Consider the following 14,853-nt stretch of genomic DNA (forward strand, 5'->3'; position numbering starts at 1 on the left):
GCCCCCGCCTGCCCCGCCTCCAAGCCGGAGAGAAGGAAGGGAGGGAGTGGTAGTGGGTGGGGGGAAGTGGCAGGAGAACCAATCGTGACCCGAACGACGTTCCAGCGCGCGCCAGGATTGGTCCTCCTCGTGGCAGCCTCTCCGCCAATGGCTGCCGGTCCAGCTCGGTACTCAGGGACTTTCCGCTCCACCAAGCTCGGTCGAGCCAAAGTGGGGGTGGAGGAGGGCTAAGAGAGGAAGAGGCAAGAGGGGGCGGGGACGGGCAGAGTGGCGTAGCGCTCTCTGGTTGGCTGTCTGGCAGCAGGCCTCGAGCCATCATTGGCTATGAGATGGGAGGAGGTGGAGCACTACCGGTTCCCGTCCCTCTGGGCCTCAGCTGTCAAAACGCCTTACTGAACTGGGTAGGGCAGGGTCCATGGTACCTGCGTGGTAAGATTTGGGAGAGAGGCCAGAGCTCACGCCCGGGCTTGAGCTGGGAGTCAGGACCCCTGAGATGCACCTTTAGCCCGGAGTCCCGAAATAACACTCTGCCCTTAGCCCTGGACCATCGAGTTTCCCAGTCCCTCTCAGCACTGTGCCTCAGTTTCCCTTTCTGAATGGGACTGAAGGGTAGTTTGGCTCCTATCCTAGAAGCCACCCACTAGTCATTGGGGGGGGGGGGGTGTCAAATTTAGGTTACAGAGGAGGAGAAGGTATTGCCACACATTTAATTCATCCTTCCTGGCCAACAGCCAGGGCTTATGGTTTAGTTAAGGATCTTTCAATTAGAAGAGAGTTTTTTGATTCCCAAGTGAGCTCAAAAATATTTAAGGAAGTGATTTTTTAACTTAGTAGTGAAGGCTCTCAGTACACTAGATTCTTGTTAATTAATTCTTTCTCTGACAAATTAAGCACCAATTATGAAAGAGGATGAATAATACTCAAAAGAGGAAGGTGGGAGGGGAAGGGTCTTAATCATGCCATAAATTCTCCCTGTGGAAAATGACTTGTTCCTAAGGGTCTGTGGGATTCATCCTAAGAGGTAACAGCACAAAGGGGTATCAAGGTGCCAATAACTAATTACTTATAGAATGACTATCATTTACTACAGATCTCCCCAAGACCTCATCCGGGTACAGAAATGATGCCATTGTGGGAACCATGCTGGAAGCTTTTCTAATTTCATATTACCTGCTGGCACTTGTGCCTCCTTGGCATAGACTTTAAGAACCTGGTATCACAGACTTTCAGGATTCTTTAGGGACCAATGCAAGACCCATCTTCAAACAGCCTTCCCTGATTATTCTAATTCCCAAAGTGCTCTCCCCTCCCTGGTATACTTCTGTAATTGTTTCATTGATATCATTTCCCAAACAAGATCAGCCCCTCCCACAGCAGAAGGCTGTATCTCCTGCTTATTTGTTCTTTTCACAATACCTAGCACAGGTCTAGGTATATGATAGATGGTCTTTCATGAAATGTGCAGCTACTCATTTTAGTGATATAACTATTCAACTTCCCATTGCTATACCTGGAAGCTCGAGAATATTTAGCTTTTCTGTTTGATCCGAGCAAAGAATGAATAACAGAAAACTGTGGGCAATTGTCTAAGAGGAAATTGTTAAATGTATGATTACAAATGTATGATTACAAAGTTCTTGCCTATTCTCAGCTCCCTAAAGGATTATAAAATCCCTGTTTGTTTGTTTTTTTCCTGCTTTTTTTTTCCTGTTGAATCTGGGAGACTGATACCTATGATAAAGCTACTGAGAATCTTCATTTTCATTCAGAAAAGGCAAGAGAGGGTTTTTTTTTCCAGAATGAGAATCCGTGTCATTTTCATTTAACATTTGACAGCCAGGGTTTTGTGAATGAGAAAAGGTCTCATGTGAATGAGAAAAGGTCTCATGTGAACTCTTGTTTCCTGATACCTTTTCCATAAGAATTTCATAAGTATTATTAGAAACCTATCTGGACTGTGTAAACCTCTCCTCACTTCCCACCTGGCTGCACTCATTTTGCATTTCTTTGACTTTCCTACCATTGGGAAATTTCAACATCCTGCCAGATACAAATCAGCCTTGGCACCCATACTTCATCACTACCCTCTGCCCCTCTGTTGGAGGGGAGACAGGAGAGAAATATCCTGACATCTCATTTCCTAACCATCTGTATCCATGTTGAACTTCTTTGGCTTCTCTGACTGCACTCATTTTGGATTTGACTTCTCCACCATGCCCATGCAAGATACCTTAACCCACATTCAGCATTATCCTCTATTAGATTGTAAGCTCCTTGAAGGAAAGAACTATCTTTTTCCTATTTGCATGCCCAGCACTTTAGCACAGTGCCAAGCATATTACAGGTTCTTAATACTTATTGACTTATTGACTATTCTGTCCAAATGCCCACTCAGCCCTCCTCTCCGCTCTGCCCTTTCTTTGGAGGACTTGACAAGCAGTAACTACAGAGAGACTAATCTGCCCAATCTTGTACATAGACCTTAAGATGTTTTTGGGAATCCCTATTGGGCTTTGAAACTTGTTTTTCAGCTATGACCTCCCTGTGCTGAATAATTTCAAATCAAGCTACTTTGGAATATTACTCTCATCTATGAGGAATTAATGATTGCTGTGAAAAGTTCCCCACCCCCAAATCAGCTAACATCACTTTATAATCTAATGTGGATTCTTCTCCAAAGAGAGCAAGGCCACAGAACAGAAACAAAAGCTTTGTCATTAAAAGATTACAAAACAGGGTGGAGTCAAGATGGCAGAGTAAAAGGAAGTATTTTTGCTAGTTCACCCAGCACACCTCCTCCACAACAATCTAGAGGACTAAACTGAATTCCAATCCAGAAGGCCATTTAAAAAAGTCCCAGTGAGTCATTTTCCCAGCCCAGGGCTGCTTAGGGAGACAGAGAGGTGTGCAGACACTGAGGCCAGAGCTGGCCATGAGTGTGTACTGGCCTGGAGAAGTTGATCAGTGAAACAGAGTAGGGATACAATATACAAAAGCAAATGAGCACAGTAATCTAGTGTTTGACAAACCCAATTGCCCAGAAATTGTGGCAAGAACTCATTATTCAACAAAAACTATTAGAAAAACTGGAAAGTAATCTGGCAAAAACTAGGCATAGACCAATCTGTCATATCATAGCAAGATAAACTGAAAATGGGAACATAATTTAGGCCTAAAGGGTGTCATGATAGGCAAATTAGTGGGTCATGGAAGAAATTACTGTCAAATCATGGACAGGGTGAAGCTTTGGTCATGTTAATGACCAAACAAGAGAAAGAAGTGGCAAAATAGATTACTTTGATTACACAAAATTTAATATTTTTTTCCATAAACCCAATCCAACTAAAATTAGAAGAAACTAGGGGAGAAGGAGTGGAATCTTTGCAGCAAATTTCTCTGATGAAGGTTTTATTTCTAAGATACAGAGAGTCAAATTAACAAGATGATAGCCATTCCCATAAGCAGTCAAAGGATATGATATGAATAGTTTTCAGAGGAAGAAATCCAAGCTATCAATAGCCATATGAAAAAAATGATCTAAATCACTAATACAGAAATGCAAATTTAAACTTAGAGGTACCTCCTCATGCCCATCAGATCAGCTAACATAACAAAAAGAGAAAATGACATGCTTGAGGGAATATGGGAAAACAGGTACATAAATGCACTGTTGGAAGAACTGGAAACTAGTCCAACAATTGTGGAAAGCAATTTGAGATTATGTCCAAAAAGCTATTAAACTGTGGGTGCCCTTTGACCCTACAATACCACCACTAGGTCTTTACCCCAAAGAGATCAAAGAAATAAGAAAAAGACCCATGTGTACAAAAATATTTATAGCAGCTCTTTTTGTGGTGGCAAACAATTGGAAACTGAGGGAATCACCATCAGTTGAGGAATGCCTAAACAAGTTATGGTATATGAATGCAATGGAATATTATTTGTGTGTAAAAAAGAGGCGGGGGTTGTAGGAGATGGTTTTAAAAAACTGGGAAGACTTCTAGGAACTGATGCAAAGTGAAGTAAGCAGAACCAGGAGAATAATTTATACAGTAATAGCAATATTGTAAAGGCAATCAATTGTGAAAGACATAGTAACTGCCCAGCACAATGATCCACCATTCCAAAGGGTTCATGATAAAACATGCTACCCATCTCCAGATAGAGCTGATGAACTCAGAGTGTAGATTGAAGTGAATTTTCTTCTCTTTTTCTTTTTTCTTTTTTTGGACATAGCTAACAAGGAAATTTACTTTGCATGATAATACGTATTTATAATGGGTTTTGTTTTTCTTGCCTTCTCATTAGGTAGGGATGGGAAAGGGGAGGGAAAAAATTCAGAACTGAAAATTGAATTAAAAAAAAAAAAAGATTACAAAACATCTCTCTTGCTCCTCCTTGCCATTCTCCAAAATAAACACCTCTCTCAGAATCCAGGAGAAACAGGTATCTTCAGTCCCTATGGAAGCTTTCTAGTCCTTGAGACACCTTCCTTAGGCAAAGGCAACAAAGTCCAAAGTATTTCATTATAGGTAGTGACAAAGGAGCCTTAGCTCACTCAATGCTGAAAGTAATTGTTTCTGTGGGGACAGCAACAAGAGGTTACTTCAACTAAGTGCCTACAGAAAAGAAATAGACTAAAACCTTCCACATTTTGTTTCTGTCAAAAGTGTCTTCAGCCACTTCTCTTCAATTCAGTGAGCTGCAGAGGCTTTAATTTGCCTGCAATTTTACTTTCAGCCTGTGTTCAGCGAAGTTCTCCTCACATGGCTCATTGGGAATTTGTGCTGCATTTGATTTTTCTTAGCTGAAAGATAAGTGTGTTTTGCTTGCCAGGGCTATTTCTAAGCATTCTTTCTTAAGTAAAAATTGTCTGTTTTCTTAAAACCTATTTTTACAATGAGGAATATTTATTCTTCAATATGAAACAAGTTTCACATGTATTCAGAAAGTCTTATGACAAAGGACGCTTTAGTGACAAAATACTTTAATATTATGTATACTTAGAGCTTAATTTTTACATAAAAGTACACAGTCACATTTTCTATAAAAATACAAACTTTAAGAAATACAAAGTGCTTTATAAATATTAACAACCTATCCTCCCCCACAATCACTGCTCTCTCTGGGCTTTGTATTTCCAGAAAGACAAAGAGTTATGGCAGTATTTTTTTTTTTTAATGGTCAGGGCTTTACTTTGCACCTGATAGATCACAAGCTCCTTGAGGAGGGCTGATTCATTTTTGTATTTAAATCAATCCCCAGTGCCTAGAGTAGTGCCTGCAACACAGCAGACGATCAATAATTTGTTTGTTGGTTGATCTGTCAAGCCTCCATACAGTCAGCCTGGCATAGTGAATAGAGTACTGGGTTTAAAGTCAGGAAGTCCTAGGTTCAGATCCCACCCCTGACATTTCCTAGCTCTGTGAATCAACACAAGTCATTTTACCACTCTGTGTCTTAGGGAGTTTCCCAGGACTAAAGCACAGACTGTGTTGATGGATAGATTTCTCACACCAGTAACTCCCCATGCTGAAAGAAATCAGAGATCCTTCCAGGAAGTTTTTCATATGCAACTTAATAAACATAAATATTCCAATACTAGCAAGCCCAGATCAGAGAAACAACTGTCAGAGGTCTGCTTCAGAATTTATATCCAAAAAATATCTCAACAGAGTTCATTTCACATACAAAAATCCAAAGGCATCAAATTAGAAAACCATCTGACACCTCTCAAAATTCAGTCCTTAAGTGACTTTAAAATGCTGCAATGTAATGAGTCTTGGTTTCCAAAGACTCCATCTATTTATGGACATTTTATATGATTTAAAAGAAATTTTGACATGTAGTTCGGTTCACATAGTTTTGTCCCTCATATCTGAACTTGTAGCCAACTTATTACAGGATGACCCCCAAATTCCTAGTTTTCTTGCAGTTTTAGAACCGAATAGGGGAATAAGCATTCACTATCAAGCTGCCTTTCACAATAGTATTGTAAATACCAAAAGAAGAAGAAGATCTTAGCCCTGACCTAGTGGAGATATATATACATATATGTATATGTATATACATATATATATATAAAATTAAGGAACTGAGAGAAGAAATATCCTGACCCATTCAACACATTAAGAAGCACCAAAACAGGGTAGTATGCGTTGTGTATGTAGAATGTAAGCTCCTTGAGTGCAAGGCCTAACTCATGTTTTTATTTCTATGTTTCTTTGTGATTGACCTAGGCCAGTACTTGGTACACAGTGTACATTTAACATATACTTGTTGGTTAATGGGTTGATTGATTGACTGGAAGGGCAAACAGATGCAGTATCAGGGCCCAGGATTCATGACAGAAGTATGGATTCAGGGCAGTGATCTAGGATGGCACCTGAGGCCCAGGAGAAAAAGCTACCAAGGGTAAAGGAGACATTCATTCTTCCTGAACTTTTCCGTCCTTAATGTTCATCACTATCCCCCAATCCTCCCCTTTAACCATAAATAGGCAGTATTCTGTATAGTAGCTGACACTCAAAGCTAACAGAACTTAGTTCTCTCTGCCTCAGATGGGTGAAGCGTAAGACTATTATTTTACCCACCCAAGAGATGCTGACCAACCTCCAGAGGGATTCACTACATTATGTTATTCAGATTTCAGTTTACAGTCTCTGTGTTCCAGGGATGGAATCTGGGGATGGTTTGATGGAAATAAACTTTAGAGAGAGATCCTCAAGTATCAAATACTGCTCCAGTCTGAAAGTGTTAGTGTCTAACTCAACATCCAGGGTCTAACAGGAACAGGGAAGAACAAAGTTCAATCTGAATGTGAGAATTCTACATCAAACCAAATTTTCTAGTATACAAGGTCGAAACTCAAAACTCCCCAAACAAATTGGCTCTTGGTGATCAGAGCAAAAGTCTGGTATCCATGAGGCTGAGCTGCTTGATTTCCTCTGGAGTGAAAGTGTTCCCTCTGAGCCTAAAACCATGAAAGGATAAAGGAAGTTTCACTTAAAAGAAAAAAACTACTGCAATAGTTTATAATTCACATTATTACTTTCAGAAAACTGCAGTTCAATTACATCCTCAGATACCTTGTGTGATCCTGGGAAAATGACTTAACTTCTCTAAGCCTTAATTTCTTTCTCTGTGAAATGGGGATAATAATATCACCTATTTCAAAGTTGTTATGAGGATCAAATGAACTTCCTGTAATGTACTTTTAAAAATCTAAAAGCACTAAATTGAGTTATTTATTAGTAAAGGGCATTAGAAATAATCAAGTCATGCAAAATTATAGAAACTAGAGCTGGAAGGGCCCTTTGAGATCATCTAATCCAACTCTCTTAGTTTTTAGAGATGAGTAAAATAAGGCCCACAAAGATGTGGCTTAATCAAGGTCACCCAGATAATAAAGCAAAGAGTAATCCAGGTCTTCTGACACCAAATACAGAGCTCTTTCCACTAGACTGGTTTCAATTCTCTTATTTCCAGTATGAGAGCAGAAACAGAATCTGTAGCATCTTCCATGGAACCATGGTCCTGAAAAAATTCCTGTGATCCCTCACTACTCCTTTTCTCCTAACTCACACCCACTTTGCTTCTCTGTGGAACTTAATCAGACATAGGAGATCTGTGGAAAAGGCAGTGAGTATAAGGCCAAGTGAGTATAAGCCAAGGAACTGACAGGAGATAAATCAAGAAATTAAAACCACCCCATTCTGACTTGATGACCATCTGGGAATAGAGCTGCTTGATCTTTGTTGATATACCCTGGGTAATAATTCACCTGATTTATTCAGCACTGAGTAAGTCTTTTTTTTTTTTAAAGTGAAGTACTGTGACCAGCTCTAGTCTTTCTAAGTGAGATACAGGAGAGGGAGAGAGAAAGAGAAAGAAAGAGAGAGAGAGAGAAAGAGAGAGTCCAGAGAATAATATTAAAAATAATTAAAGGCATGAAAAATAGAACCCAAAAGAAATACTGTAACTAAGAGCTTGTAATTGGATTGAAGGAAACATTTCACTTGTTATATGAAAGAGTCACCTACTGGAATGGAGCTAGATAGTATAATGGATAGAGCACTGGGCCTGGAGTCAGGAAGACTCATATTCCTGAGTTCCAATCTGGCCTCAGACACTTACTAGCTATGTGACCCTGGGTAAATCACTTAACCTTGTTTGCCTCAGTTCCTCATCTATAAAATGAGCTGGAGAAGGAAATGGCAAAACACTTTAGTATATTTGCCAAGAAAATCCCAAATGAGGTCACGAAGAGCTGGACATATCTGAAAAAACAACTGAACAAAAACCTACTGAAAATACTAGTAAGAACACAGTTTTAACAAATATGCCTCTGATATTAAGACTCAGTGCTGGTTTTACAATGGTAAAACATTATAATATGACTTGACAAAACTTCAATACTACAGAGTCATGGAATCATATAGCTGGAAGGAACTTCAGAGGTCATCTATCCCAAATCTGATCTAGTATATAAATGTGGCACCTCTCTCTGACATCTGTATATCCCTAAAATTGTGACAATTGTGTCAGACAAAAAAAGTAGAAATACTTTTAACAAAGCTTTACAAAAGGCATATCCTTCTTTAGACCATGCATCATGATTTTTTTGTTTTGAAAATATGGTCAGATTTGTTATATGTCACAGGCTAAATCATATCCTTTGAAATATAGCTGCATATGGTGACATACTTTGGCCATTAAAAAAATTAAATCTAGATTGTCTCCCTGAGGGCAGAAGCTGTGATTTCTCCTTTCTTTTATATAGACCTGTCTGATATACCCCAAGTCCCTAGCGTAGAGCTAGACTAGTAGAAAACCCTTTCAAATACTGGTTGGTAGTGCTGATTGAAAAATTGAGGAATCAGGGCTGCTCAAAACAGAGAAAGACTTCCCAGAAGAGGGACAACTTACCAGACTGATTTGATAGAAGTATTACTTTGCAGAACCTGAAGGAGGGCAGAAACACCTTGTTGGGAAATGCTGTTGTTGGAAAGCCTGGGAACAAAGATGGAAATGATACTAATAACTTGTGAGATAGTGCTACAAATATTATTATTTCCCCATTTTACAAAAAAGAAAGTTGATACCCAGAAAGTTATGTGACTTGTCCATAGCTATACATCTAGTTAGTTTCAGGGGAGCCACGGTACAAACCCAGGTCTCCTGACTCTAAGTCTGCTGCTCTTGCCACTGAACTACAAATCTGAAGTTCTGGGAAAAGACCTTCCTTTTAATCATTTCTATTATAGGGAGGGTTGGTGATAGGGACTAGCTATATGAATGGGAAAAATAGAGAATAACTTTGCATGGGGTATCCCAGAGCCTGCCCACTCCAAATCATCACCCCCACCAGCCTGAATGTCCCAGCTTTTAGTCACTAAGGAGGTTAAGGAATGAGTTCTAATTGTGCTAACAACTCCACTTTATATAGACAGTACTTTGCTTTCCTTACAACAACCCAATGGGACAGGTAGCACAAGAATTATTTTCATTTCATAGATGAGGAAACTGCAACTCTCAGAGATCAAATAGTCTGGCACATGATAAGTGCTCAAATGCATGTTGTGGACTGACTTGTAGATTAAGTGACTGAGGCTGGATGGTTTTCTGGAATGTCTCAAAGACTTGTTTTCCTGAAGTGATCCTACCCTCTCTCTCCTTACCCTTTAAGAATCATTCAATCAACAAGCATTTATTAAGTCTTACGGATGCTGTGCTAAATGCTGGAGATACAAAAACAAGTTAATTGGATGCTATCTCTACTCGATCTTTAGTAGCACATGAAGTCCAAAGTATAATACGCTGATGACAGCTAGGCCTAGATAAAGACAACTAGTCTTTCAATTAAGACAGATGACTACTTCTATCTTCTTGGCAAACATTTGTAGGGTAAAAGCCCAACTACAGTGACATGCCAGCACAAGGCTAGCTAGCATCTAGGTATAGGCCAAATAATATTGGGCTTACATTATATCTAAGTTTCTATGAAATAGAGTTGTTATGTTTGGAAGAGCAAGATTTGAGCTATGGTGTATCTAAATTTGTGCAATAATGGGCCACACTATTAACCCCACTTCCCCTCAGCTCAAATTTGTAAAATCAGCATTGAGTCTTAACTTCACTGGCACTTTTGCCAAAGTCTGAGTTTTGCCAATGTCTCCCACTGGAGTAACAAGTGGAAATGTTTCCCTCAAACAATTGGCATCTTCATAGCCCCCCCAAAGGCAACACAAACAAACAGAGCTAAAGTGGATGCTTGTCTGTCAGGAAGCAGACGGTTTTCAACAGAGGCAGCTGTCTACTTGTCACTAAAGACAAGCATTTTCCTAGGCACATATTTGCCAGGGCAGATGCAACTTTGCTCCAGCACCAGGCAGCATGTGATGCATCTCTTAAGCTATTTCAAAGAGGCCTTTTGGCTCAGGACATGGTTTGGAACACTATATCCCTACTATTGCCAAATGCAAACACAGCTCAATCCCTTAATTGCCACCTGCTGGATGGTTTATTTTGCATTTTAGCCCCATTTGCTCTTCCTGTAGATCTAGTGATAGCTAGGTGGTGCAGTGGATAGAGGGCTAGTGGGGTAGGCCTGGAGTCAGGAAGACCAGAGTACAAATCCGGCCTCAGATACTTCTTAACTGGGTGACACTGGGTCAGTCACTTAAACTCTGTTCAGTTTCTTCAACTGTAAAATGGAAATCATAATAGCACCTACTTCATAGGGTTGTTGTGAGGATCAAATGAGACCATATTTGTAAAGGCCCTTAGTATACTGCCTGGCACATAGTAGATACTTAATAAATGCTTGTTTCCTTCCCCTTCCCCTTCCCTTTCCCTTTCCCCTCTGGACTTGGAGGCAAGAAGACCTGAGTTCAAATTACGCCTCACATACTTACCAGTTATGTAATACTGGGGAAGTCACTTAACCTCTCTCAGTGTCTGTTTCCTCCTCTGTAAAATGAAGATAATAATAGTGCCTGCTTCACAGTGTTGTTGTGAAGATCAAATGAAATAATATGCCTTGCAAACCTTAAAAAAATATATAGATATTAGCTAGTATTAACAATTATTGGGGTAGAAGAAATCATTCCCCTACCCTGCATCCACCCTCACACTAAAAACAGCTCTAGAGCAAGATAACTTTAGATCCCAAACATTCTCCCTGTGAAACTGTTGTTTTTATCACAAAAGTTCCTATTGATCAAATTCCTATTCTTTGCTCATGAGGTTTTACTTTTTAATAATGATAATGATAATAACAGCTAATATTTAAGTAGCACTTTAAAGGCTCAAAGCAATTTACCAATATATTACCTCATTTGATCCTCACAACAACCCTATGAAGCAGGTGCTATTACTATATCCATTTTATAGTTGAAGAAACTGAAACGGGAAGAGACTAAACAATTTGCCTAGGGTCACACAGCTAGTATCTATCCAAACGAAGATTCAAACTCAGGTCTTCCTAACTTCAAATTCAGCACCTATTCACTATTCCATATGGACAAAATGGACAGCATGAAGCCCACAGAGCAAAGTACCCTGCTAAGCCAAACGTGACCCTGAGTCACAGAACCATTAAATATTAAGCCTTAGAGATCATTTAGCCTAATCCCACTCCCATTTTACAGATTAGGGATATCAGCTCCAGAGAACAGAAGTTTGCCCAGGGACCCACAACTAGTCAGTGACAGAGCCAGACAAAAAGCCCAGTCTTGCATTATTATATCCCATGCTGCTTCCCCTCTGAGACAGAATGATTTGTACTGCATCAGAATACGTTCTTCCCCTAGATTGCATTGGGACTTTGATTAGCCTTGTGATGATACAGCACATGTGACATTATGATTTAGGACAATGGTCCCTTGCCCCTTTTATAGGCAGTTAGTTCCCAGAGACATTATAATATTGTTTTCACAACAGTCAACAGGTTCCTTACTTAAGAACTTTCAAACTTGAATTTTTCTTAAGTCCATGCACCAGGGTACACATGTCTTCATCTTGAAGATGGTTCTCTTCAAGGCTAGCAAGAATAAAAATAATATCTGGTTATGCCATCATTACTACAAGTAGGCTCTGCTTTAAAGAAAAAACCCAAATCTAATTTTCCATTCTTACAAAAGAAGTAAATCTCTGAGTGGCTGTTCTCATTACATGATATTGACACAATTCCTTTGTACTCACAAAGAATTGGGCTGGGGGTTCCTCTAAGTATCAAGCCCACCTAATGCACTTTAAATGGAATTTAATTTGCATGCATATTTTTTAGGACTAAATCTCTTGCTTAGAGTGAGGTGCCCTTACAGTTGTATTTTCAAGTAAGAGAATCTAGATGATTTATAATCTACAAAACTCAGACAGAAATTATTTGCTCTGCCAGTGAAGTCATGTCATATGGTTTCTTTGATGATCCCAAGTAGGATCTCAGTGGCTGCTTCCACCCTTGAAAACTGAAGCTTAGAAATTCATCTTTGATTTAAATATTAAGTCTGCAACTATATCTTTTTTTAGTCCTATAATTTACTGACCTCTTCAAGAGAAGAAGGTGTATTTAAGTAGCAGGGATAATAATAATCAATTCTGGATAGAAGAATTTTTTTAAAAAGAGAAAAAAAGGAAGAAGGGCTTCAATGAGAAAATAATGATAGCTAACATTTACATAGTGCTTTAAGATTTGCAAAATACTTTATAAATATTATCTCATTTTATCTTCAAAACAACCCCAGAAGGTAGGTGCTGTTATTATCATTATTTTATAGATGAGGAAACTGAGGCAATAGTTCAAATGACTAGCTCAAGTCAAGTGACACAGCTAGCAAGTGCCTGTGGCTGGATCTGAACCCAGGTCTTCCTAACCCCAAGTCCAGCCTCCAAGTTTATCCACTGTATTACCTAGCTGCCTTCAGGTAAAACAAAGAAGAAATACAAAACCAGAAGGGATAATAGATTATGGCAAGAGGAAAGAGAGTAGAATAATGGGACCTAAAGAAAAAATGGAAAAAGAAGTCCCCCTGAACATTTGGAGCTAATTATTTGAGATTCTTCTCAAAGAGGAAAGAAGTAGACTCTTCTGAGGATCAAAGAATCAGAGAGGCAGAGTTGCAGCAGGGCTCCGAGGAAGCAGCTCCTTAAGATCCATAGCTATGATCAGGCGAAAGATCATCCAGCAAAAGTCAGAGAAAGAAGAGAGTAGGGAGTGGTGACTGGTGACATCCTCTTGAAGGCAGCTATTTTTCAACCTGATAATAACAATAAAGAGGTCGCATGACTTTTCAGGCAATGTGGCAAGGAAGCTCTGAAGTTTTGTCAGACCTGATGACTACCACCCATTTCTAGCGATACATTCAGGTACAAATGATATTGCCATATCTATCTATTGCTAGAGCTTAGTACAGTTTGTGGCCCAAAGTAAGTGCTTAATAATGCTTGTTAATTGTCTATTAGAAAAAAACTAGAATGTATTCCTAAGAATTATGAAGTTTTGGACAAGAAATTAAAATAAATCATTTGAGTATGGGTCATATTTTCATCACCTTAGTGACACAAAGGTAAGGGCTTTAGAAGAAAAAAAGCCTATTTGAGAAAAAAATAGGTGGATAAGATCATGTCCAAGAACAAGATTTGCATTCTAGACTAGGGTTTAAAATATAGGGAATTATGGGTTCTAGGTCCAGGATGGAGTGTACATAATAAAGGTAAGGAATGTATCTGCCTGGAGTATTCAAAGTCTAATTTCAAGGACTGAAAATGAAGAAGAGAAAAAAAAAGCATCAGAAAGTAAGGTATCATTGAGAATACCACAAAGCAGATGAAACAAAAATAGTAAATGCCCAGAAATGCACAGTAGGCAAAATCGAAGGAAGGAACCAGCAGTAAAATTCATGACCTCAGATGTCTGTCCATAATGTATAACATATAGTTAAATGTTAGGTGAACAGGAGATGCCAATTTCACCACAAATTATCATTAGCATGTGGTGGGACAGAATCCATGACTAGAAAATGGCTCTTTAAAGGCATACCTTATTCAGAATTAACAAGATAAGCACAAGGAGGTCAAGGACAGAAAAATCCTACATATAGCAAAATATTCACAGTGGCATTTTTTGTACTGTGCAAAGCACTAGAAAACAATGTAGATACCCACCAACTGGGGAATGGCTAAACAAATTGTGGTACAGCAATAGAGTATTACTGAGGTCCAAAAATGACAAATATAATGAATTTTGAGAAGAACAGGAAGCCATACAGATGCCTAGGTAAGTATGCAGCATCAAGAAAACAATACGTTTAATAAGTACAATAACAGAAAGGACAAACAAAAGCCAAGCTGAACAATGTGTGACTACAGTAACTAAGTTTGATCTTTGGGATAAGAAGATATAGCTCCCTCCCTTCTTAGCTGGTGGAGTGGGGAGGGGAGAGGTAGGATGGTTACATGAAATATTGCATATATTGTCAAATAGGTTGATGTGTTTGCTGGTTTTACTGGGATGCTCCTCACTCTCTCCCTTGCAAAGGATAGTTTGTTGGGTGTGGAAGAGGGGAGAAATATTTGGAAATGAAGGTGATGTTAAAAAAAAAGACATCAATAAAAATAAGAAAAAAAATAAGCAAAATAAGTAGGGGAGGGAGAACAAATAGCATTATAGAATGATGATGATGATGATGATGATGATGGAGAGTAGGAGAATAGCTAGCACATTAATTGGTGCTTTAAAGTTTGCGAAATACTTTATTTCATTTGATCATAACAACTCTATAAAGTAGGTACTATAATTATTTCCATTTTACAGGGAGGAAAACAGATTCAGAGAAATTAAGTCATCTATCT

The 14,853-nt window shown here is 39.0% G+C and overlaps 1 protein-coding gene across 4 annotated transcripts in view; it reads right to left on the reverse strand.

The window, feature by feature from the left end:
- Positions 1-4,970: 4,970 nt before the first annotated feature.
- The window catches only part of NOD2 (nucleotide binding oligomerization domain containing 2), a 41,135-nt gene continuing 31,252 nt past the window's right edge, over positions 4,971-14,853 (reverse strand). For all 4 annotated transcript variants that reach the window (XM_027869577.1, XM_027869575.1, XM_027869576.1 and 1 more), the window contains 3 exons: positions 11,960-12,043; positions 8,929-9,012; positions 4,971-6,973 (listed from right to left, as the gene is read on the reverse strand). In XM_027869577.1, coding sequence (XP_027725378.1) covers positions 6,901-6,973; positions 8,929-9,012; positions 11,960-12,043 — 241 coding nt within the window. In that variant the 3' untranslated portion in view covers positions 4,971-6,900. The remainder of the gene's footprint in view (positions 6,974-8,928; positions 9,013-11,959; positions 12,044-14,853) is intronic.

The sequence above is a fragment of the Vombatus ursinus genome, unplaced genomic scaffold, assembly GCF_900497805.2.
Source record: "Vombatus ursinus unplaced genomic scaffold, bare-nosed wombat genome assembly UNPS02014793.1, whole genome shotgun sequence".
NCBI classification, from domain to species: Eukaryota; Metazoa; Chordata; class Mammalia; order Diprotodontia; family Vombatidae; genus Vombatus; species Vombatus ursinus.